The sequence below is a fragment of the Eptatretus burgeri genome, chromosome 6 (assembly GCF_056783735.1).
Source record: "Eptatretus burgeri isolate ZD-2024b chromosome 6, Ebu_testis_v1, whole genome shotgun sequence".
NCBI lineage: Eukaryota > Metazoa > Chordata > Myxini > Myxiniformes > Myxinidae > Eptatretus > Eptatretus burgeri.
The window spans coordinates 42,861,786-42,888,490 of record NC_140966.1 but is presented as its reverse complement, the minus strand read 5'-3'; the positions used below and the strand labels follow the sequence as shown (position 1 = coordinate 42,888,490).

The 26,705-nt window shown below is 45.0% G+C and overlaps 2 protein-coding genes across 2 annotated transcripts in view; both read right to left on the bottom strand.

Annotated features, from left to right (window-relative positions):
- Positions 1-25,993, bottom strand: part of LOC147024647 (beta-1,4-galactosyltransferase 2-like) — a 44,930-nt gene extending 18,937 nt beyond the window's left edge. The window contains exons 1-3 of the mRNA XM_085884758.1: positions 25,558-25,993; positions 11,875-12,107; positions 1,849-2,036 (exon numbers count right to left, since the gene is read on the bottom strand). Coding sequence (XP_085740884.1) covers positions 1,849-2,036; positions 11,875-12,107; positions 25,558-25,825 — 689 coding nt within the window. The 5' untranslated portion in view covers positions 25,826-25,993. The remainder of the gene's footprint in view (positions 1-1,848; positions 2,037-11,874; positions 12,108-25,557) is intronic.
- Positions 12,018-25,207, bottom strand: LOC147024648 (uncharacterized). Its single transcript, XM_085884757.1, has 2 exons — positions 24,060-25,207; positions 12,018-23,959 (listed from the first exon to the last, which is right to left on the bottom strand). The coding sequence occupies exon 2, from the start codon at positions 22,602-22,604 to the stop codon at positions 20,940-20,942; it is 1,665 nt and encodes a 554-aa protein (XP_085740883.1). The 5' UTR covers positions 22,605-23,959; positions 24,060-25,207; the 3' UTR covers positions 12,018-20,939.
- Positions 25,994-26,705: the final 712 nt, after the last annotated feature.

Here is a 26,705-nt window from a genome sequence, read left to right as displayed (position 1 = left end):
CATGAGGAAGGCGTATATGGGAAAACACTTATAGGCCCTTATATACAATTATGCATCTCGTGTGACACGGGATGAAGGGGACAAAGGCATTGTACGCCTGGAACAAGGCATATTGTTACATGAAGGGATAACGGACAAGGATAGAGATACGGATACGAATAAATAATCTTGCAGAATCCCAGACATCATTAAATGGTATATTTCTGTGACCTAGCGGAACACCTAAGGAAGGTAGCTGCAGAGTTCAGATCATGGGTAATGGAAGTGTTTGGTGAAGGGGGAACATGGATATTCCACATATTAATCGTTGGCCTTATGATATTCAGTGTTATTGTCATCATAGCATAAAAGTAATGGTGTGTGTGTGTGTGTGTATATGAGAAAATTTACCGCAGTGACAATGGTGGTGCATGAAGTTCCCCTGGACCAACCATCTCTGAAGACCCAGAAAACCCAGAAAACGAAGAACCTAGTTTAAAATTTAGTCGAGACACCATGATGGTGGTATTATTTTTTTGGGAAATATGAAAGTACAGACACTAGTGTTTTCAGGAGTGAACACTCTGCTCAAACTCACATTGGATGAGTGTCTCGAAGTGCTTGTACCAATGAAGGGGATGGAAAGAAATATTATCCAAACATTGCCTTGTTGGCAAATATTGGGATTTTGTACTTATTTTTTTTTTACTTTGGCTTGCAGTTCGAAAAAAAAAAAAATTTCTATTCTTGTTTGTTCATAAAGAAACAGTAGTTAGCTAAAATATATTCTTACTTGTTGTTCATAACAAACACGTTAGTTAAAAAATATATATATTTTTGTGCATAAAATAATTTTGTGTGTCGTTTTGGAAGGCAACTTTGCTTTCTCATGACCTTTGCTAATTCATAATTGTTGAAATGTATCCAATATTCTACAGAGGGGTGGGGTGTTGGTGGGCCGGTTCGGGTGGTAGAGAGGGGGCTTTTCAATGAGGTTAGAAGGTGCAGGCAGAGCCTTCGTGACGTTATGGGCCACTTGGAGCTAACCATAAAAGGGGACCACCTGTAGAGAAGACACCTGCCTGCCATTCTGCTGGTCCATCGAGATTCCAACTCTCAAAAAAGTTATTGTGTAACTTTGTCCTTATCACTTTGTTTCTAAGTAACAAAGGGGCAGATGTTGAGCATGGAACATCACCAACATTGAACATTCAGCCAGTGTTGGTGAAAATACTTTAAACAATCAGTGACCTTTGTCCTCATTGAATTGATGACTCCTCAGAATGGGAAATCTGGCGAATACAATGAAAAGATCAAATATATTGTGATGAAGATCTGCCTATAACATCAACCAACAACAGATCTTCTTGCAAGGAAAAGATCAATGCTTTACAATCTAGGAGAGAAAACAGTGCTTGGATATTGTTATCTTACAAGAAGCAGATACCCTCAAAAGAGGGTGGGGGGGGGCATAACAAAAAAAAAAATATATATATATATATATATACATATATATATATATATATATATATATATATATATATATATATATATATATATATATATATATATATATATATATAGTTAACCTAACTGCTTGCGAGCCAGAGTTTTGACTGAGCTGGAATGCTGTAGGTATTCTGTGTTCACGTACTCTCGTGTATACACTTTTTGGTGCACATTGAAAGCTCTTCTCTACCATGATCAGCGCAGACATTGCTTGATTTCAATCAGCTATAGAACCTGATCTCCACACTGCCTCCAGGTGGTTTTGAACCCACAACTTCAAAGATACGAGCTCAGTGTCCTCATAGCTAGGCCACCAGCATATATTGTGAAGAACTTGGCCAGACCTATTCCATGCATTACCTGAAGCCAAACTTATCCATGGCAACAGCGAAGTGCCGTGGCTGTGAGTAGCAGTGGTAAAGATTACGATCATCCATCGGCACCAAGTCCACGTCGCTAAAGATGAAGCAGTCATAAGGAAAATCCTTCAGTGCCTCCACGTAGCCAACATTCATAAGCTTTGCTCTGTTAAAAGTTTTCTCTCCAAACTGCAGAACAAAAAAAAGTAATACGTATGAAGACCAAATACATATTTTGTGGACAATCAACAAGAGAATATCATGAAACTGGAAGAGAATGTTTCCAATTTCATGATATTCTCTTGTTCTTAGTTTAAACCAAGTCCTGAGCTTAAACCCTATGCAGGGCATATTAAAATTAGTGTTGCAGCATAGATTACTCTTATTAAGTTGAGAAAGGGAAGAAAAAAAACATACAATCATGAATTAGGGCTGCATTCTTTCCGATTCAGTAAGCATTTATTTTTGTTTGCGCTGCCTTTACATGGGGAGAATATAAATGCCCATTCTGAGTTAATGGTCAACCAGCATGTGGACTGGTGTTGGGTTAACCATTACATGTGGAATAAGGGGGACATATGTAAACGCGACATTAATTGACCTATCCTTGAAGATCATCAATGACCCAGCTGTGTACTGATAATAATCTATGAACAACACGCATTTTCATCTCCTGAAATGCATTTTCTATAACGCATGTCAAAACTATATTTCATGAGATTGCTTTCCTGAATGTTAGAGAATCCAAATCACTGACACTTGCCACCTTTAACTGACGTTGACCCCAGAAACTCAGGGATGTCAGTCCAGTGTCCACAACACACACCGCTAATTTATGGACTGAATATTTTTAACTGTTATGAAGGAGATTATGAATGCTTTTGCTAATTGCGATATTTCAAACAATGCTTGCAGTCATGGCTCTGATGGAATACAAGAATAAAAGCACGATAACACATTGACATCTGAAGTAGTTGTTAAGAATTGGTTTGAGGACAACAGCAGCAAAGAAATTCAGCTTCTGCGACACTTTGCCCAATGTTATGCAATAGGGAATCCCAAATGCATTTTGATTTTTCACCAAAATCTTTCACTTTCACAGCCAAACACATCTACAGTGCCTATAGAAAGTCTACACACCCTTTTGAAAATTTTCACCTTTTGTTGCCTTATAGCCTGAAATTAAATTGCATTAAATCAGACTTTTTCAACCTCTATTTACACATCGTAACCCATAACTTCCAAATGAAAAACAAATTCCACAAACTTCAGAAAATTATTTAAAAATACAAAACGAGAATATCTTGGTTGGATAAGTATCCACCCCCCTTATAATAACAATTGTAAATTAGCTCAGGTGTAACCAATCACCTTCAAAATCACACACTTAGTCAGTTGGCCTTCACCTGTGCTAAATTTTAGTGATTCTGATTATTTCAGAATAAAATCAGCTGTTCCTGCAGTTTTCCTCTGCTGGGTAGTGCATTTCACAGCAAAGACTCAACCATGAGCACCAATAAGCTTTCAAAAGACCTCCAGGATAAGGTTGTGGAAAGGAACAGATCAGGGGTTGGGTTTTAGAATATTTCAAAGAATATTTCAAAAGGAGCACAGTCAGAACAACTATTAAGAAATGAAAGGTGTATGGTACCACCAAGACCCTGCCTATATCAGGACATCCCTCCAAACTGGATAACCAAGTAAGGAGAAGACTGATCAGAAAGGTCAACAAGAGGCCAATGGTAACTTTGAAAGAGCTACAGGCCTTTATGGCAAAGACTGGTCACTGTGTGCATGTAACAACAATATCCCAAGCATTCCACAAGTCTGGCCTGTATGGTAGGGTAGCAGGAAGGAAGCCCACTTTGAGTCCATTTGAGGTATGCAAAATACCACTCTGGAGATTCTAAAGCCACGTGGCAAAAGTTTTGTAGTCTGACGAAAACAACATGGAACATTTTGGCCTAAATGCAAAACATTACATTTGGTGAAAACCAAAAACGGCACATCAGCCAAAGAACACCAACCCTAATGTGAAGCATGGTGGTGGCAGCATCATGTTATGGGGATGTTTCTCATCAGCAGGGATGATTGCACTTGTCAGGATAGAAGGGAAAATGCATGGAGCAAAAGAAAAATCCTTGAGGAAAACCTGCTGGCCTCTGCAAGAAAGCTGAAATTGGGATGGAAGGTCACCTTTCAGCATGACAATGAACCTAGCACAAAGCCCAAGCTACACTGGATTGGCTAAGGAACAAAAATATAAATGTCCTTGAGTGCCCAATCAGAGCACCGACCTAAATCGCATCGAAAATCTGTGGCATGACTTGAAGATTGCTGTCCATCAACGCTACCCACGCAACTTGACTGAGCTTGAACAGTTTTGTACAGAAGAATGGGCAAATATTGCCCAATCAAGGGGTGCAAAGTTGATAGAGACCTATCCCAACAGACTCACAGCTGTAATTGCTGTCAAAGATGCTTCCACCAAGTATCAACACGGGGGGGGGGGGGTAGACACTTATCCAACCAAGATATTCTAGTTTTGTATGTTTAATAAATTTTCTGAAATTTGTAGAATTTGTTTTTCACTTGGAAGTTTTGGGTTATGATGTGAAAATAAAGGTGGGAAAAATCTGATTTAATGCAACTTAATTCCAGGCTACTAGGCAACAAAGGTGAAAATTTTGAAAAGGGGGTGTAGACTTTCTATCGGCACTGTATATAGTCTTAAGGCAACGAAACCAAATAGTCACTTTTAAAACTATAGAGCCTTAATAAGCACAATACCACAAATCACTTAACTCTGCGGTCTTAATAAGCACAACACCAGTAATCACGAAACTATATAGTTTTATTTCACAGGCAGGGTGATTCAACAATGTGTGCACCATCCCTCAGATGGACGTTAAATGGTCGTCCCGACTGCCAGCATTCGTTGGTGGACGTTAAAGATTTCATGGTGCCCTTCACGAAGAGTAAGCGAGCTATCGCTGGCACCATGGAACAAATTCTATAATTCCTGCCCAAACCAACAGAAGACATTGCGTCAGTGGCACATGAACGAAGAACATTCCACAAGTTTAATAGCATGCATCGTTATACTGCTAATAAGACGTTTTGATGATAATCAAGAATATATTCGACTAATTTTGGATGGACACCATTTTTACCTCAAACACAAAGGTGGAAGGATGTTATGTTTTCTCTCCTGTCTGTCTGTTTCTGTTTGTGAACATGATATCTCATAACGTTGTGGATGGATTCAGACAAAATTTGGTGGAGAGCTAGGGTATGTGACATGGATGACAGGAATAGATTTTTGTCACTTTAGTGTCACTTACAAAATCGAAGATTTGTTTGTCACTTGTGAACTTTACATCTGATGTCTGTCTGTAACTTGGCAAAAAAAAAAAAAAAAATTTTGACATGTTGATCGCTTTCGTTTGTTTATCTGTCCGCTCACCTTTAATCGCCTACAGGTCATAATTTTAAACCGATCTTCACAAAACATCACCAAATGGTGGAGTTGGTGGTCAGACAGAATCCTATATTTTTGAGGTCAAAAGGTCATCATAGGGAAAAGGTCAACAAGTTTTTTAAATTTCTAAAATCCTCAATTTTCATCCGAATCAATTTATTGACCTGATATGCAAATCCTGCTCAAATTTCAAATCAACCACCAATTATTTTTAAGTTGACCTGAAAAATAATCAAATAAACGATCGAAGGTCAACATAGGCCTAATTTCGAAAATTGAAAGATCGGGCCAAAGCTATTTATATATACATATACAAAAACATATCTCAAAACTAAGTGAATGAGTTGATTAGATCACAAGAACAAGCGCAATATATTTTGGTTCAAATCCAGCCCATCAGTGGGACAAAATGTAAACTGTTCAGTCTGGCAGTGGTATGCGCTCTAAATAGTGCTGTTCTACTTTGTTCTGTTTTGCAAAGTGTCTCTGAGTAATTTTTAATTCGGTTGTTTGTAAGCTCATCCACAGCCAATCATTCTGAAACTTTCGAAGATTATTGGTACTGTATCTACGACGGCCGATCGATGGTTGACACGAGATCAATATCGGCCATATTTCTAAAATTGTCAATTTTCATCTGATAGACTTGGAAATTTGAAGAGGATTTACATATTTGATCATTTAATTCAAACACAAATTCTTTTTTGAGGTCAACATTCGCCAAAGGTCAACAATTTCACTGGAATATATAAAATCCTCAATTTTCATCCAATTGTCATATTTGGTCATTTAATTAAACAACCTAGTATAAAGTTCAAAATTTGTTTTTGGGATTACGCAAGTACCATGCTCTGCATGACGTCTATCTTATCTGTCTGTCTGTGTCATGACTTTTGTCCACAGTAAAGCAATCTTTCTGAATTTTTTTTTTGTGCGAGTTGGTGACCGGCCAAGGACAACTCACATTTTCGGTCAGGATCCGGATGCGGATCCAGATCCTGGAATTTTATAAATGATCCTTTGACATTGGAAGAAAGGGTGAATTAAAATTGATGAATTTAAGTTCTATCCACCATACGAATTTCGTATTTGTTCATTTATTCAATCATACATTCATGTATTTATTTATGAGCAAATGAAACCCGTCACTTCACTGTCGGTAATACAAAGGGGGGAGGGCGATAAAGAGGAAGAAAGAGGGAGAGAGGGGTGGGGAAGTGAGAGCAGGGAGAGTGAAGGGGTGGAGGAGAAAGGAGAGAGGAGGGAGAGGGAGTGAGGATGGGTGGGAAAAGGGAAGACAGTGTGAGGTGAGAGGAAAGGAGGTCAGATGTGTGGTGGAGTGTTAATTATGATTCATAGTCTCATCAAAACGATTCTGCAAAGAATACCAGTGAAGATTGAAACAAAATAATGTCTGAAATCCATTTTCTACTGGTCATACAATAAACAGGGCCTGGAGATGAACTCCCGTCCAAACATAAGTATCACCCGGACTTAACCGGAACCAAGCTGTCCAGAGACAAACACCGCCCAGACGCATCCGGAGACAGACAGACAGAGAGAGGAAGGTACTGCACTGTATTGAGAGGGGGTAGAGAAAGGATGGGACAAAGAGAGGGAGACAGAGGAAATGCAGGATGAGGTTGCTGCACTGTACTGGGAGGGGATAGAGCAAAGATGAGACAGAGACAGAGATACAGATACAGAGACAGAGACAGAGACAGAGAGACAGAGAGACAGAGAGACAGAGAGACAGAGAGACAGAGAGACAGAGATACAGAGATACAGAGATACAGAGATACAGAGACAGAGTTAGCAGAAAAAAAGTTATGCTTTATGAACTCTCTCTCTCACACACACACACACACACACACACACACACACACACACACACACACACACACACACACACACACACACAATATTTTCAATTTTTGGGGAATTGGCAGGTGGGAGTCGGTGTAATTACCAAGTAACTACAGTACTTACTGTATATTGTTGTGGGCCAAGGGTCGGTGGCGAGGACGACCGCGAGATGGAGCAGTCGGGCCGTCTCCAACCGAACACCGGAATTGAAAGGTATACTAACTCCGGAGTCGACGGGTCACTTAAAGGACTGTGGTCGCCAATATTTTGACGGCGTGAGGTAGGGTCCACTTGTCTATTCCAATTTACCGAAGTACTCACGCCGTCTAGCTACCGGGGAAGCCACACCCTTGGCGGACTCTGTCCGAACCGAGTCGCATGTACCGACTCGGGTCCTGCGTAACCGAGCGGAAGTTACCAAAGCCGCGCCGGACCAAATGAACAATTTACAGCACAAACGGCCTCACTATTTCTCAAGCCCGCACCGTGCTAGGTCAATGATAGAAACGACAGGCAACGAAATGGAACATTAAACAGATATTTATTTACAATAGGGAGGGAGACAGAGCAGAGTTATCCGAATAAAAGAAATGCAATTTACAATGAACACAGGCACTTAACAGTCTCTACTTACAGGACGGGTGCCACAGGCACACACACCGAAAAGAAATGGGGCCTATTGGCCTTTATTTGACCCTTTGACTCGGAAGGGAAGGCGAGCTGAGGGTAAGAGTTCGGTCAGGCACCTTTCCGCCTCTAGGCCGTATTACGTTCCACTGGGAAGTGAAATTTCGTGACAGAAATTTACTTATGGATGAAAGTCGGCTGTATAGTGTATTATTACCAGTTCACAATGGTACAACTCTTCAAGTCCATAACCCGGCACGAAGGGGTGAAAAAAAAAGGGGTGAAAAGTCAGCGATTTTGTCGCGAGGTGTGTAGGGCGGTGGCCAAACTCATTGGGCGTGAGAACCAATCAGAGAATGCCACACGGTCACGTGACAGCTCTCCATTCGGAGAAACTTGCGTGTGGAGGCACTTCAAGATGGCCGCGCAGATGGATAACATGTGGTGATCGGCCTAAAATCTTTTCATTTTTTCGACATTTTTCGCCGTTTACAAGACATCTAAGGAATATGAAGTGCATCGTACATGTGAGGGCAGCCCCACGCAGAGTGAAACTGATAAAACTGGGGCACAAAAGCTGGTCAAAAATCAAGGAAAGTGGGAAACTCTGGTGTAACGTGGACGTGAATTGCCCAGAAAGCGAATTGGCACGGCAACGTTTGGAAGATTGGGAATGTGAAGTGTTCCCCACTGATGGTGGGTATCACCAGTTGTGCTATAATGCGTTTTGCAACACAACAAATATCCAGAGGAAGATTGCCCATCATGGTAGTCGGAGTGCTGATGCTGCCTCTGTCAGAGAAGTGCCCATTCCTGTCAGCCAGCCAACAAGAGACCGACCAAAGAGAACAGGGGCGATATCTCATGTTTTGCTGAAAGATATATGTTTAATCTGCCACAAACCTCAACGATTTTTCAAGTCTCATGGCAAGTCGCAACGCAGTCGGATGATGATGGCTGAAACTGAGGATGGAGGAAAGTAATTGATGGATGCGTATCCGTGAGGTGGTATACAGGTGATGTAGCTCCACGTGGCCTGTTATCCCATGAATCTTGTGGCTGTGAGAAAAGCAGATCTTTGGCAAACCAGTGTAAATGTCGTCGTGCAAATGTTCGTTGCACAGATTTGTGCTCATGTACAGGTTGTGAAAATGTTGAAGAATTGGCAGTTGAACGAGAGTTGGTGAACGATCACAGTGATGGTTCAGGTGATGATTCAAGTGATGGTGAATAGTGTCCATCTAGGTGTCTGTGCCTGACTTGCTTGTGTCGGTGTCTGTGCCCGACTTGCTTGTGTAACCTGATTTGCTTGTGTAACCTGACTTGCTTGTGTAAGACTAAGTGTACCTGTGCCTGACTTGCATGCATTGATCATGATATGTAATATATTCTCTCTGAACTTTGTCCGGCTGTTGTGGTTTGTTTACACGGGATCTCCCCAACTTCCTTACGTCCGACCCCCCCTGTGCGGGGGGTCTTCATTCTTCCATTGTCGCCACGGTAAAATGGATGGGCTGAGGAGATCGGGAAAGTCGGCAGCAGGAAAGAAACTCCAATGACCGCTTGCACGAGCAGTTCTCCTCCCGTAATGTCCACTACACGGTCAACGACATTGGTGGGAAATCACCAGTAATCAAAATTGCAGCGTACGATTAACGATTATGTAGCGGAACAGTGATTTTTCTCTCGAACCCTGTAAAAACATGTACTTCTGGGTTGTGGCCATCACCATTTTGTCCACAATTCCCCCAGTTCTGCCGACTGGAGAGCTGTCATGTGACCCGTGTGGCGTTCTCTGATTGGTTCTCACACCCAATGAGTATGGCTACCGCCCTACGCGAATCGCGACGAAATCGCTGACTTTTCACCCCTTCGTGCCGGGTTATGAACTTGAAGAGTTATACCATTGTGAAGAACAGGTAATAATACACTATACAGCCGACTTTCATCCATAAGTAAATTTCTGTCACGAAATTTGATTTCTAAGCGTTGCTCGCTGAATGTAACACGGCCTACTCATGCGGTCTGGTCGAGACGAGCTGGTTCGGGGGGGGGGGGAGACTCGAACCCACACCTTCGTCGCCACACAAAGCACCAGGGTTCGGGAATGACGCAACGGACGCCAGCCAGCATGAGAACGGACGAGACGAGACGAGCACTTGCGGGCAAGACGAGAACGCCAGCAGGCAAAGCAAGACGATCCCAGCAGGCAAAACGAGGGCAAACAAGGCGACGAGGCTTCTTCTTTTCTGCCAGCCAGATCGCCCCCACTATTATTCATTCCTCACGTGAGGTGGGAGGGGTCCGTCCTGAGGTACTCTTTGCCCTGATTAGACAGGGACGTGGCGGGGGGTGTGTCAGGGCGTCTCGGTGGCCCGCCCCCCAAAGAGGCTCTGAAGTAGTTTCTGGCTTCACATTGGCTGGAGGAAACGCTCCATGCCCTTCTTCGGAGCGGAGCCTTGATCTGAGGCGATGGAGGCTCCACCTACGGCTTCAGCCAAAAACACGTGGGCAATGGAGTCGGTGTGTGAAGAAGTGAAGGGAATTGATGTATAAAACTAACGAGAAAATAACTCGCAGCGCACATACACTTAATCACCCATGAAACATAGGGACGGGACCCTAACTACATACACATACTTATCGAAATAACTAAGCTTAGGGACTGCTGTCTATTTGTGTACAAAAGGCTTCAAAATCCGCAACAATATAACCCATAAACATTGAGTAGCTTTCACCGAAAAACAACGTTGCATTTATATAGACGTTTCAGGAATATGATCGCAAACTTTAATCTTTATAAACAGCTGCGTGTGATGGGAGGAAAAAAAAATTTGGATCAGCAATTTAGAAAACACATGAATATGGCAAACCACTCGGATATCAGGTGGTAGAGCGCTAGGCGCTCGCCCGGGGAGGTCGAGCGCGAGGCGCTCGCCGGGGCGGCCGAGCGCGAGGCGCTCGCCGGGGCGGCCGAGCGCGAGGCACTCGCTCGGGGCGGCTGAGCACGAACCAGTCACTCCGAATGACGTGGCATAACAAAAGCGTCCGCAGAGAGTGAACGATTTGCTCAAAACGACATCGCGCGGTTCTGCTGTCAACATTGGTCACTCAGCAAGTGGCTTAAGCACTCATGCAAGCACTCCAATTAAATGGTTGATATGGAACAGTTGGGCAGGCTGTCACTGCATACCATAAAGGATCCCTTTCACTTTCAAGCCAGTCTTCACCACGTACGCACCAGTTAATGAAATAAATTGACTTCATCCACAAAAGAGTTGCAGCTTAATGCAGAACAACCTGGTCTTGGCTTGGTGGTTGGGGTGGTGGCTTCGGATCCTCGGGTCCTGATTTTCACCTCGAGTCTTTCACGACGCGGTGGGCCAAGTCTGACATTCGTCTGAAGGTGGCAATAATTTGGTCGGACGAGAACTCGCCTCTTTGCAAAAGACACCATGGGACGTTTAACATCCACCAACCAGTACTGGTGGACAGGCTTAACATGCTTCCGATGGATGGTGCACACAATGATGCATAGCCTTGCCTGTGAAATGCCAGAGTAACAGGATGTAGCCAAGTCGAGATCTGAACTCAAACTCGACAACTCAAATGTTGTGCATACCTCAGAGCTATCCTGCCAGCCCTAGAGAACAACTATACATTGTATACTATAAACAGAAAACGTTTCAGTAACATAAACCTGAGGGGAGGTGGGGAAATCAGTGAGGTGCTCGAAAATGTTTTTGCTCCATTTCATGAAATGTCATCTCTTGAGAAAATATAAACACATTACACAATAAAATCCTCAGTTTTATGAATTTTGTTTTTTTACATTTTCAGCAGTGTTACAAAACACCAAGGATTATATTTTCCCAGAACATAAATGGTTTCACCAAAGGTTGCAATGACAATAGCCACCATGCACTTCAAAGTCAGGTGTTTACTTTCAATTCACACAAAATAGTTCACTGGACACGAACAGACGAGACACCTAGCAGACAATGCCGACAGTTATTAATCCAGACAATTGCAAAATGCAAGCGGTTACATCACCTGGTTCACAATGTATATTGTGTAGTCAATTTGCTGTTTCTGCAAGAAAGGGTGTAAGTAATGAAGAAGCTGCCTCAGGTGTTCCTCGCGGTGACGAAATGGAACAATCAAGGCCACGTGATCCTTTGCCACACATGGTGGACTGTAATGTCCACCAAGTTGAACATTTGGGTTCTCTGCTTGCACCTCCTCCAGTTTCACACTCTTGACAAACTTTACAGTTACTGGACCAACTGCAAAGCATACAAAGCTATAAATTACTCTTCTTGTCTTATCCAGAGCTGCCAAACATCCCCTTTGCCCTTTATCCCTTCCCAACCATGCACCTTTTCCTTTTTACTGGAGCTCCAAAGGCTCTCGCAGTTAATAATTAATAATTTAATAGTGAATAATAACAGTTAATAATCATAGTTAACAAAAAGTTTCCATATTGACATGTTAAAGTTTGATAAATAGTGGAGACAAGGCATAAGTTGTGTTCCACAGAGAGGTCAACAAGTTGCAAAAAGAGTCAAGAAATGGCCGACAGGAAAACCATAACTGGGTATCATCCATATTCACTTTGGAAATGGGGCAGGTTGGGGGGAGAGTTATAGGGGGAGAGGGGAAAGGAAAGCTGGATACATTTTTATTTCAAGGAGGCACAGCTAACCAACAGTTTGTGGCAACCTCTATTGTACAAATTTGAAGCCAAAAGGAAAGAGCAGACATCCTCAATCAATGATGATATAGAAATGTTGTTGTGGGAATGCGGTAGGGGTTGAAGGGGTAACATAGTATAATTATTTCATTATTAAAAATTACGGAGAAATAAATGAAAAAATCAAATTATGGAGGACATTGAAACCAATGAACACAACACCATTTGAAACATGTGCAGAACAACCAGATGGCTTGCCAAACGAAGTTCCTCAAGGCTTCGTAGATTCCTGTAAAACATTTCTTGTCAAAGCTAATGGAGGCAACCAAATGGACACACTGGCAAATACAAGAACACAAACAAATCGCTGCTGGCTTTGAGCCTCCTGCTCTCCCAACCTTCCTCCATTGCCATGAACTGACAACTGCTTATGACTCACAGCTCCTACCTCAGTACACAAACACTCATCAATAAACAATTGGATCTGCAACCGACACCAGCCCACATCGGCCTGTTTCTTTCTAAGAGCTTTCCTTCTACCCCCACCCCACGGCCGCTAACAAACACCCCGTGCATAGCGAGTCGACAACTCTGGGTCAGAGTAGACACTCACAGAACCTATCTTCTCCCACTCTAACCCCTCTACCTTACTCGTTTCATGGACGGTCTCTTCCTGAAGCAGTGACATCCACCCCAGGACGATAACGTTCCAGGCCATTATTACTTTTCATACATGTAACTGTGGAATTTTATTTTGTCCCCCCAAAATTAAGCCAACCTGCCATTCGACTTTTAGTTTGTGCCTCTAACTGCACCATGAAAATTTCATTAATTTTTATTCATTTCTCCCCACATTTGTTCACTACTTTTGTCTATTTTTCCATTAAATTTATTAAATTGTTCACCCATTTTATTAATTTCTGTTGTATTCCTCTCCATTTGTTCCATTATTCTTTCCAACATGACCTGGGTGGACACCGTACCAGACTCCTGACTCGCACCCGTAGGAGAAAGGCTTCGAGTGACATCAGGAGTAAGGGATGTTCCTGTGCTATGCTCCTCCCCACCTGGCCACAACCCCAGCTCGCATTTGATAACATGTTCCTCACCATCTGCCATTTTGTCCACATTTCCCGTGCATGTTCAAACTGAAAATAAACCTTTCCAACACTCAAATTTTATTTCAAATTTTCCTTGGGGGAGGGGGGGGAACTAAATGGGTTTGTATATCCCACGACCTGACAACAGATGTTGCGTCCGAGTGCCCGTTAATACAGATTTCCTCAGAGCTGGGACATTTCATCCCAAGAGATGGTACAAAACGGTCTTTTATGGAACTTCATTCAGTTATTACTGAACGCAAATTTATTACCGACTTATTACTGTACAAATTACAAATTCCTGCCTTAACCTCAGTCAAACGTTACGCCTGGCCAGCCAGTTCGTGAAAGACTTGGACCAAGCTTCCCCCAGCCAATCACACAATAACGTGCGAATAATTGTGGCAGTTAAACAATAAGGATATGAACAAACTGCCATCCGCATTGTGTGCACGCACACACATATACACAGAGAACCCAAAAGACACCGAAGACCCATTAAGACCCCTTTGACACTTCAAACACCTTTATATCCATTCACAGTCCTTCAAATCCCTTTAGACCCCTTACACCCTTCAGACAGATTAGACAGCTTGGACCCTTGACTATTTAGTGTTTTAGACCACTTGGACGTTTTTATATCTCACTAATAAATGTGTGTACGTGTGCGTGTGCGTGTACGTGTGTGTCCTCCCCAACTCCAAAACAATGAAACCGAGTAGCCTGGAACTTTGCATGCATACAAGAAAACTCCAAGGAAGTGCAAGACTGAAAACTGTGTGTCTGGGTTAATTAAAACACCCTTTCTTTTAAACGGCCTTATAAGATAATTTAAGATAATTAACGGCATTATTTAATTATATCCTGCATCAGGTGCCATCCTCGGCCACCTCGCTCTCTGGGTTCTTGATCCGTATCCTAGGATACCACGCTGGGGTCTGAAGACGCCATATTTTTTTGGCCTGCTCAACCACGCCTCAACTTGGAAAAGGCCACAACGATTTCTTTATGATAAAGTTATTTTAAAAAAAATTCACCTTTCTCACTCATATTATTATCGAATACTTGTTCAAAGCTGCGAATCGCTGTATACATCACTTTTGTAAGTGCTCTAGTTTTCAAATTAGGAGTTTGGAGTGATTTCAAGCATTATTATGATGCAATATTTCACGATCTACTCTCACGGACTAATTAAAGGAAATCATCAAAATATTATTTCGGCTTTGAGGATCAGATATCGTCCAGACTAAATAGGTGTCAATCTGGAGTGAAATCTGATAATTTAAAGAAACTAGTACATGCCCGTAGGTGCGTGCCCGTACAACAGCCACACTTCCACACACAGAATTCATTAAAATCCAAATTAAAATCAAGTTTACCTCCCTATCTTTGCTTGCCATCACATTCGCTGCCAGGTAACCTGCACGGCCCGTGACGTCATCGGCGGCCGACCGCGCACCGGCCTACACAGCCACGCCTCTGCAGCAACGTGTCATGTCATTGGTTGGTAAATAAATGGCCGCAGCTTGGGAAGCACTTGTCCGATTAATATCAAACCTTGAAAAGGCACATACTCAGGTCCCCAGCAATATACCTGGCAAGTTTCAATTAGATCGGACCAGTGGTTGTCGAGAAACAGCGGTCACAGACAGACAGACAGACAGACAGACAGACAGACAGACAGACACACACAGCTGGAATTATAGATATACTAGCGATACCCGTGCACATGCACGGGATAGCATTACAACATTGCTGGTAGCAGACGACAGACCGTACACGGGGAATGACAAAAATACGCATTGTGCAAAATGCAAGTGGTACTATGGAACGCCAAGACTTCCCTAACATTGTCGGCATGTCCGCTAAGTGCCACAGCAATTTCATAGGGATCGTGTGACGGCGAGCCGAGTTTTTAGTGTGCAAGCTTGGTATTATAATAGATATAACGAGTCTTATAACTAAGCCTATATATCTATTTACTTTAAGCAAGCAAGGCCATGTTCCCTCCTTTTCCATAAATACACAATAAAATGTGAAATTTCCAAAGCATTAAACTTATCTTTTTCTACAGTTTGGAGAATTATATTGAGTGAAAAAAATATTTAGGAAAATGCTAAAATTAACCAGCTTCATTGAGCTATACGATTTAATGCAGTGGTCCACAACCTTTTGATCCCACGGGCCGCATTCACTACTCCCAAGGATGTTGGGAGCCAGAAAAAAATTGATTCATTTTATTGATGCAAATTGTTTTGATTCCTCCCGGCGGTAAGCGGCAGTGTCCGGCAGCGGCATTGTGTAAACCCCTTTAAAATTGCTACATCGAAATGTTTTTTTATTTCAAAGTCCTCGCGGGCCGCAGTATAGGGCTCTGTGGGCCGCAGGTTGGGGACCAATGATTTAATGCATTCACTGCTTGACATCGTGACCTGTCCCCCAGAGGGACTGCCTATCCATAGCATCTGCCAGATCTGTGTTGATATTTTCGGAGATTTCGCAAGATGCTTTATAGGGATTCAAAGCAAATCTGGTGAAAAACAGACATTTTAAAATAAGGTTACAATGTTTGTGCACCATGCGAACCGATGTACCAAGTGGAGCGTGCAAAGATGAGCAGGCAACGTGGCACCTTATCTGCAATGTTTATTTCACAAGCGATTAAACTTTCTCCATGTTTGTTCTACATTAAACAGCAACTAGTTTGTGGATAAAGTCATTGTTTGACCAAACCTATACTATAATAGAGCTAAGTGTTCATTATATCCTCCAAGACGAAGCGTCAACGGTCCACAAAACTCAGCTATATTGCACTTGTATACATGACTGGATCATGATACTTTTTAGTTTGTTATCACGAGTGAATGACGAAGCTCATCATCACGAGGGTTAAAAAGTGAAACCGAGGCCACCGAGTATTAGCTACACGCAAATACAACAGGTCGCTTTGCTGAGAGAGAGAGAGAGAGAGAGAGAGAGAGAGAGAGAGAGAGAGAGAGAGAGAGAGAGAGAGAGAGAGAGAGAGAGAGAGAGAGGCAGGTGTAGGGTGAGAGGAGGAAGGGGAGGCACAGAGGAAGAAGAAAGGGGAGAGCGACACCTCAGCAAACATCGCTATTCACTGTGGGAGGTAGGGGTGCGTGTGTGACACGCGCGCGCACACGCACACACACACACACACCAGGAGAGTGACAGAGGTGTGGGAGGAGAGTGCTGCATTTTATGAGGGGGGAGCAAGGAGGAGGCAGAGTGAGAGAAAAGGGAGGGAGAGAGGAGGATAAAAAAAAAGCAGGTGAGGGGTTGAGGTGGGGTCAGCAAAGAGAATGATGCGACGCTTATTGACCAAACATGAGGAAGAAAAAAAAACATGTCAGAACAGTTGTACACACAATGACATAACAGAGTTTGTAATGTAATCTGATGGCACATCTGCAAAAACTTTGATATTCCAGTTCCAGAAAATGAACGAAAAGCAATCACTGAAAACAATGAAGTACTGCTCACGTATGACCTTATGATCCCATCAAGCATGAACATCGAAAACAAAGCATCGTGACCAGATATCATACTTAGGTGCAAAAAAAAAAAAAAAAAGGGAAGAAGGCATTGCTAATTGTGGTGTTAATACCAGCAATTTTGGACCAACGATGCAAAAATCAAGAAAATGACCAAAACCAAGACCTCAACCACAAAGTGGAAAGATCCTGGAAGCTGAAGAAGGCCAAAGTTATACCAGTGATGAAGAACCTCATGGGAATGATGACGAAGAACCTCATATGAGATATTAAAAACCATTCCTAGGAATATCACTACAAACTACAGTTGAAAGCTGTCCTGGGCTCAGTAACGATCCTGAGGAGCGCCCTCGGCACAAAACTTTGAAAGCAAAACTTCACAGCTTGGTCCATGAATTATGACCCCTTACCAAAATGAAGGTGGATACTTTGAAAGCCCACCCTGGGAGGACTCCATTCCACATTCTGAAACCCCATTCACACACACACACACACACACACACACACACACGTTATGGTAATACAGTTTATATACGAACACACGCATAAAATACATAAAAACAACAAACACAAAGATTTTCCTTTTAACAGAGTTCTTTGAAAGAAGAATTCAAGTGGGAAATTAACAAAATTAAATTGAAAAATATATCAAGGCCCAGAACACAAAATGTCGATCCGCTTTATGCCTTCACAAATCGATCACGGCCAACACTTGGTCGGATAGACCTTATTGTTTTTATGTATGTTTCGATGTCAAAATGAGAGTTGGATTATATTGGATCACATAAAAGATTAAACAAAAATAAAATTGCATAGCTTCAGCGGATGAGACACCTCCCAAGGCACCAACAGCATAGCACCCACCACAGGGCCCAACACAGGCGGAAACGGATGTCTGTCTAATCGATGTTCCCTTGATAGCACGAATACTTTTACTGAAACGAACAACCAAGCAGCTTGGAGAACGCTCCCCAAATGGCTTAAGCACTCAAGTAAGCACTCCAACAAAACAGTCGTTAAGAAATGGCTAGTTTGGCACGCGATTAGAAACACATTAAACATAAACCTCCCGTAGACGCCCAAAATGTCAAGCCACGAACGCCGACGTCTCCGGATGTTGATAAGCATCGCAATGATGAACAGGCATTCGATAATATGAGTGAGGAAAGTGAAAACAACAACTTTATCGTTAAGAAATTGTTGCGGCCTGTTACAAGTCAAGACATGGTTGAGCAGGCCAAAAAACATGGCAGCTTCAGACCCCAGCAAGGTTACTCAGGAAACATCTTAAGACCCAGAGAGTGAGGTGGCCGAGGATCGCCTGATGAAGGACAAATTAAATAAGGCCGTTAATTATCTTCAAAAGGGGTGTTTTAATTAACCGAAACACCCAATTTTCACTCTTGCACTTCGTGGGAGTTTTCTGAGTAGGCATGCTCAATTTTATAGTTTTGAAGTTATGGAGGAGACATATTGACACTCACACACTGCCTTTTATTAGTATATAGATGTAGCCAGAGGTACATCACCCTGGGTGTGCTCTGGCTTTCAAAAGGAATTAGCCACTGTGGCTAATCCAGGCTTAGAATGATTAGCCACAGGAGAAGGGAAATAGCCACATATTTTATTCAAAAGTTTTTTTTTTTAGCAATATGAAATAATAAGTTAATTTTAAGGCGGATGTGTGAGTTTGATGGGTGAGGTTGGTTGGATGTGTGAGTTTGACGTGTGAGATTGGTTAAATGAACCACCATCAGGGGAGGTGGTGATTGTGAGGGATGGTGGTGGTGGTGTGTGTGTGCGTGTGCATGTGCGTGTGCATGTGCGTGTGTACGGTCGTTGTGCCTTTAGTAGGTGGTAGTGGGGGATGGGGGTGGTTGTGGACCAGGATTGGACCAACCTCATGCCAGTCAAACTCACTCAGCCAACCAATCTCACTCATCCAACAAATCTCACACATCAAACTCACTCATCCAACCAATCTCACACTTCCAACCAATGTCACACATCAAACTCACTCATACAACCAATCTGAACAATCCAACTCACTCATCCAACCAATCTCACACATCAAACTCACTCATCCAAACAATCTCGCACATCAAACTCACACTTCCAACCAATGTCACACATCAAACTCACTCATCCAACCAATCGTGCACATCAAACTCACTCATACAACCAATCTCACTCATCAACTTCACTCATCCAACCAACCAAAGTCACCCATACAAACAAACTCGTCCTACTACAGGTACTACTACTGATTGTGTCAAAACTCACCTGGCAACCACTGACCCAACGAAGCATGTAGCACCGATTAGCGCCGAATCATTCCAGGGAAAAAAAAAATTTTTCCCCAAAAAATTAAAATAAAATTTTGAGACGAGAATCGTGGGAATCATGCATATTTTCGGTCGATTTTTATTTTACTAGAAACTAGTTTAAAACTACTAAAGTTAGTATATATAAGCTTGTATGAAATCACGCGTGATTCCCGTAATCAAAACTTACAAAATGGCAGCCGTCTCAACGAAGGTTGAATTCTGTGCTAAAATCACCCAAAATTAGTCTAAAACTGGTAAAAAATAAAAATAAAAAAAACACTAAAACATGGATTAGCCACAGTGGCTAATGGGTGGTTTAAAATATTAGCCACAGGTAAGGGGGATTCGCCCTGTGGCGACATGGCGAGCGGCAGCACTCATGGGTGGTGCCGTGACGTGGGTGGTGCCGTGGGTGGTGCCGTGTTAATTACGTAGGGATTAAGAACAAGTTCCCCCAGTTGTGGTGTCGTGGTAGTGGTCCCAGGTCGAAAAACCAGTTAAAACCAGTACACATTTTCAACTGGTCTCTATTGGTTCTAATTGGTCTTTAACTGGTCTCTATTGGTTTCAACTGGTATCAGTTAAATTCAGTCAGAATTCCAATTTCCCAGTTGAAAAAACCAGTAGCTCATATTTGTACCAGTTAAAGTCTTACTGGTTCCAGTTGATACCAGTTGCAATGTACTGGTCCCAGTTGATACCAGTTGCAATGTACTGGTCTCCCAGTTGATACCAGTTACAATGTACTGGTCCCAGTTGATACCAGTTATTAAATACAATTGTATTTCAACTGGTAATATATCACTCTATTCCAATTTCCATATTAAAACCAGTAAGAAACCAACTGGCTTTACTGGTACCAGTTGGCTACTGGTTTTCAACTGGTACCAGTTGACCAGTAAGCTACTGGTCTTTACTGGTTTTTCGACCTGAGGTGCTCCAAGGCAGACACGAGCGGGGGAACAGTTCAACCCTGCTTTATTGCACGAGTGAGAGCGTGAGCGTACGTTGCCCGTAACTCCCCTTTATTACGTACTCGATGCACTCTACAAGCCACACGACTTACAGGCTCCCAGGCCACAACGGCTACAGCAACCACTACGACGCCTCAGGCGGCGCGCACTCCTATATCCCGCGCAAGCACGTGATCACGATCTAAACCACCCCTCCACCACGCTCCCCACCTCATGCCCTGCCCCCGCAGGACCGCTACACCACACTCCTCCCTCCTAAAACCATGACTATTAAATGACAATCATCATAATAAGCATAATCAGCATAGGATACCATGAAATAAAAGCAGATAAGGTACAAAACCGACAATAGCCCCAAAAAGAAAAAGCATAGGTCATCACACCATATAACGTGTCGATGCGAGCGAGTGGAGCTGCAATGGCCAGGTTCCGAAGACTGAGTTGCACAACGAACCCACAAAACCCTGACCGCGTTACAGATATCAAGAAGCAAGGCGGGAAGCACAGCATCACTACGCAGCAGAAGCGCCCCCAGGCGGCCCATGCTTACACGCCCTCCGGCGAGGTCGTGGCGACCTCCCGAGCAAACCTCCCCCGGCACCATCAAACGCCCTCGGCCGACAAGGCGGCACATCTCCCCCAGCCAGACCCGAATCAGATAAACATTCCGAGCCCGGAAGCTCGTTGTCTGGAAGCCGTGGCGCCAATGCAGAACCCGACTGACCTTGGGTGGGGACGCTGAACAGCGCCGTCGGCTGGATGCACCAATCACCCCATAACAACCCACGCATTACAATCAGCTGAGATTCCAACGTACGTCCAAACGGCCTCGGACGAGAACAGAGAGTTGCGCCCCAGGCGCCAGGCACGTCTGACCTTGCCGAACCCAGAGGTGGGGGTAACGCTAAACAGCGGCCCAGTCCCGGCTCTGAGTCGATCTCCGAGACCCACACGGCAATTAGACGGTAGTAATCCCAAACAAACCACACATCAAATCCAGCCACGTCATAAATCAACAGGAACATCATCTGCGCAATTGCAAACTTCTTTTTCCGTACAGCGCGTTCTCCCGATAAAATCCCCGCACATGACAAAGGAACAACCCGTGGCCCGTGGCAGCAGGAGGCCAATAAAACCTCTTTATTTGCCATGATCGCCCCCAAAGTCTTCACATCACATCGGTTATAACGAAAACCCCATTGATTGATCCCAGCCAAACATATCCTCACACATGAACTGTCGGCGTTTATTTCAACAACGTTAAACTGCATCATTTGAGCAATGAAAATCAAATACGCAATGAACAGCAACCCATGAACCACATCACGTGTCCGTCTCCCGGTTGTCGTCGTGACGTTGCGATGACCTGCTTGTCGTCGACAGTCGCGATCCGTGAACTTCTTGAACGCGACGGGCTCGCTGCAATTCCCCGCTGAAATCGCCTGAACGACACGGGCGCACATTGCACCATGAGCGCAACCGACACGTGAGAGCTCATCGCGGCTGGCATGGCTCCCGTTGCTCCCGAACCGCACATCATCGTCGCAGGAAGCAATGAACGGCAGCTCACATTGCATCGTCGCGGCCCCCGTCGCCGGAACCTCACCCTCGCGTCTCGAGGGAGGCCCGGGCCCACACGGAGGCACGTGCCCCGAAGGAGGCACAGGTGCACCTGGAGGTATGAACTCCGAAACAGGAACTGCGAGCCCCTCCCCTCGCACCACGAACCGCGGGCGCGCAACCCGCTGACCCCGCTGGGCAACCAAGACGTGTGCCCCGCCAACCACCGGCAGCCCTTCACCGGCATACGTGTGCAATGCGAGGGTAGCACGAGCGGACTCAACTCGACACCCGATGAGTGCCCCGATCACCTCGACCTCCACTGGCATTGGTCCCGTCACCGTCGGACCAATTGAAACCAGGTTCAACATGGGCAGCATCAGTACCACGAGCATCTCAACCTCCCCTGCCATTGATCTTGTTACCTCCGGACCAATTGAAGGCAGGTTTAACATCGGCAGTAACTCCCGTTCCGGGTCGCCGGGATCTCTGTACCCAGGCTGCAAGACTCGACCCGGGGCGTTAAAGTGTACGCCATATACCGAACACCGTACCGGCAGTAGGTCTCGACCCGGGACGTAAGGGTCGCTTCGCACACCGCCATCTATGACCGTCATGATGGGCGATGACTCTCGGCACACACACCGTAGACGTCCCCGAGTGCTCAGACCGCCGTCCGACTGACTGCATTGCAACGCTCAGCCACGACCCGCGCCGAAGACCGTGCGCGCGGCCGTGCGTGCCTGGAACATCGCGCTGACCTCCGGATCATCTGCTGCGCACCGACCATCGAGACCCCGGACATTCCTCAGAGCTTGCGCGACGTCCGACGCCGCGTCCGAGCTGAACTGCGTGTCCTCGTTCTTTAGCCGTGACCTCGCAGAAACCATTCCCGAGATTTGCCAAGCCTCAATTAAACGAACTCCGAGCGCGGCCGTTGTCCACTCAACGTGACCGTGGAAATAACAGCCCAACTATTCAGAAAACAATTCGAAGTCGTCTCCGACGAAGGCGGGCACGCGTCCGTGCGCCATGCCCCGACCTCCTGTCATACCTGAGCTGGTCGTGCTGGTGAGACGCCTGGCCCCGGAGCCTGTGCGTGCGGCGCGCGAAACCTGCGATGCGCTCTTCGCGATGCGCTCCTCCGGGACCTCGAACCGCGCGGTGTGCGCTGAGTAACTCGCTGCCGATCTGAACCCAACCACCCTGCACACGCCGATCCAAACAGCCTTGTCGCCAAACTGTGGTGTCGTGGTAGTGGTGCTCCAAGGCAGACACGAGCGGGGGAACAGTTCAACCCTGCTTTATTGCACGAGCGAGAGCGTGAGCGTACGTTGCCCGTAACTCCCCCTTTATTACGTACTCGATGCACTCTACCAGCCACACGACTCACAGGCTCCCAGGCCACAACGGCTACAGCAACCACTACGACGCCTCAGGCGGCACGCACTCCTATATCCCGCGCAAGCACGTGATCACGATCTAAACCACTCCTCCACCACGCTCCCCACCTCATGCCCTGCCCCCGCAGGCTCGCTACACCACACCAATATGTGATTGCCTCCCCTGTAACCTATTCCTATGTTTTTGCTCAATTACAAGCGAGACAAAGGAAGTGGACGAAATCATGCCCCCGAGGCTGACGATTCATGGGCGTGACGTCAGAAACTAACCAAAAATAAATACATATTACAAATAGATTTGTACAAAAGAAATGTTTGTATTATGATTGGTGTAAACCTCTAACGACATGTGGAGAGGCGAGCATAGTGAGCAGATCCATGCCAGTATTTTTTTTTTTAAATATTCTGATCTATTATCAAATTAACAAACAGTAAAATAACAAATTCCATCCACCATCAGCAAAACAAACATTCAACATGTGTGTACTCATGTCATGGCCCAGGTGTTGAGTCCAGATGATGAAGACGTGGCAAATGCACCTCTTGGTCTTTTTCAATATCTTGATTTCCTTGATATACGAGATAAAGCAAAATCAACTTGTCAAGACCTCTCAACCTCCAAATGACTTAAAAAAAAAAAATACCGAGTCAGCACATCCTGGAACTCACTTCACCAACTCAGCGTTTTCAGGACAATAATAACTCCAGCGTTCTGAATCTGATGGACCAAACTCAGTTGCAGAGCGTCCTTGCTGCCGATGCAGTCTCTGAGCAAGGTTTGCACTGGGTGGTTTGCCATACACCGTGGAAGATGAGAATGCCACTGGGTAGAGCACATACCTCCTTCAGGGTGAACAGTTTGCATTTTGTATCCACCGACAGGCCTCATCTGGATCCAGACCTCCGAAATCGAATCGGCTTTGTTCTCTTCATCGAACCAACTCATCCACCAAGTTTTGTAACAACTCATCCACAACTTTTTGAAATATCATGCCATATATAGTTTTTGGCTCCATCTCTCAATGGTGAATAATCACTTTTTTATAATAATAATAATAATTAAAAAAATAAAATAAAATAAAACGTTTAGAAAAAGATTCTCGTATCCGGATTCGGACCTTCACCAAAATTGAATCAATTCGTCCTGATCACACACCCAACACGTCAAGCAAGTTTCTCCCGAATCCGTCCACAACTTTTTGAGATATCCTGTTCACAGACAGACGGTGACAGAGATAGTGACAGACAGATGGTGACAGACGGACGGTGAGACAGACGGATGGTGACAGGCAGATGGACGGTGACAGGCAGACAGACGGTGACAGAGATAGTGACAGACGGACGGTGAGACAGATGGACGGTGACAGGCAGACGGACGGTGACAGATGGTGACAGACGGACGGTGAGACAGACGGATGGTGACAGGCAGACGGACGGTGACAGAGATAGTGACAGACAGACGGTGAGACAGATGGACGGTGATAGGCAGACGGTGACAGGCAGACGGTGACAGAGATAGTGACAGTGACAGACGGACGGTGAGACAGATGGACGGTGACAGGCAGACGGACGGTGACAGAGATAGTGACAGATGGACGGTGACAGGCAGACAGACGGTGACAGAGATAGTGACAGACGGACGGTGACAGGCAGACAGACGGTGACAGAGATAGTGACAGACGGACGGTGACAGGCAGACAGACGGTGACAGAGATAGTGACAGACGGACGGTGACAGGCAGACGGACGGTGACAGGCAGACGGTGACAGGCAGACGGTGACAGGCAGACGGTGACAGATAGTGACAGACGGACGGTGACAGGCAGACGGACGGTGACAGGCAGACGGTGACAGGCAGACGGTGACAGGCAGACGGTGACAGATAGTGACAGACGGACGGTGACAGGCAGACGGACGGTGACAGGCAGACGGTGACAGGCAGACGGTGACAGGCAGACGGTGACAGATAGTGACAGACGGACGGTGACAGGCAGACGCTGACAGATGTAATAACATAACCAGCACCCACCTTAAGTGGTGACATTTATGAGAAAGAGAACAACGGATCTTTCCAGGAAAATAAGATGAACAAAAGCTCAGGTGAAATCGATATATTTCAACCAATCAACATCGGAACAATCGTGGGAAAAAAAATAAAAATCACCCACCAAGACTCGATGGTTTCTCCGGACAGGGCTCTGTGTTGTTTCTTGAGGAAATCCAAGTGGAACCTTCGTTGGGCAGCAACAAGTCGGGAGGAATTGTTGTTGTTGTTGATAGTTCTTCCTGGGAGCCGTTCTGTGTTGCGTAAGAAAACACGAATCTCTGCACCTGGTTGGAAACTTCGAAGTAAAACAAAACGGCGCAGAACAGATGAAGAGCGAAGAGGAAGACGAAAACTCTGAGGCCAATTTCCACGAACCGTCCGGCAATCATCCCGTCGTGAACTCGTCACAAGCACAAATCAAATGGGGTCGTCCAAAAGGGCCGTGAGGCCCGGCCACGGAAAGCGACGCTCCTATCGGGCCATGGTGCCGGCGCGTGACCTCCCTCAACGTTCCATCGCTTGGCTTCCGTGGAAAAGTTCCATCAACTCCACGTGGTCACTGTGACGCAACAAGGAACCCTCGAGTCGACGATGATTGGGCAGTGTTGACGTCACGAAACCACGCCCCTTCCACTTCCACTTACATGTCCATCCGTGCCCTTGTCTCATTCACTCCTGCACATCGTCGCTCGGCCCGATTTACATATTCACAAGGAGTGACCTTCTTAATGCCGTTTGCTTTGCTCTTGCTGTGGCCTGTAACAGTACAGTACCTACTGTACTCGGCAGTATTTTTGACAATAAAGTTTGACAAACTGGAAGTGGCCGTGTGCATTTACAGTGGTGTGAGGATCCAAATTCTTCGCTAGCTTGGTTTGAGTAAAATATTTCATCACGTACTTAAGTATTTTCCAGCTGGTACCATCACAGTTACTTGAAAGTCATTCGCCTTAACCTTCCTCACTTCACTGGAGGAGCACAGGAGGCTATCGTACTCCACTGCAAACCAATCGCTGACTTTACCAATAGACGTGATTGTAGAACGACATCATTCTTTTGCTTCCAGCAACACCTGTGGTAAGAGTTAAGAGAATATCATCACACTCATGCATTGGACATATGCAATGCCACAAAGCAGGTTTTGCATTACGAAACAGCTTCGCCATCTTGAAAGATCAGGTTGGGTTTGGTACTAAGTTAAAGGAGGAAGGGGGAGAGGGCGGCAGACCCGCATCACCTCTATGTTACCTCCACCCCGACACACACACA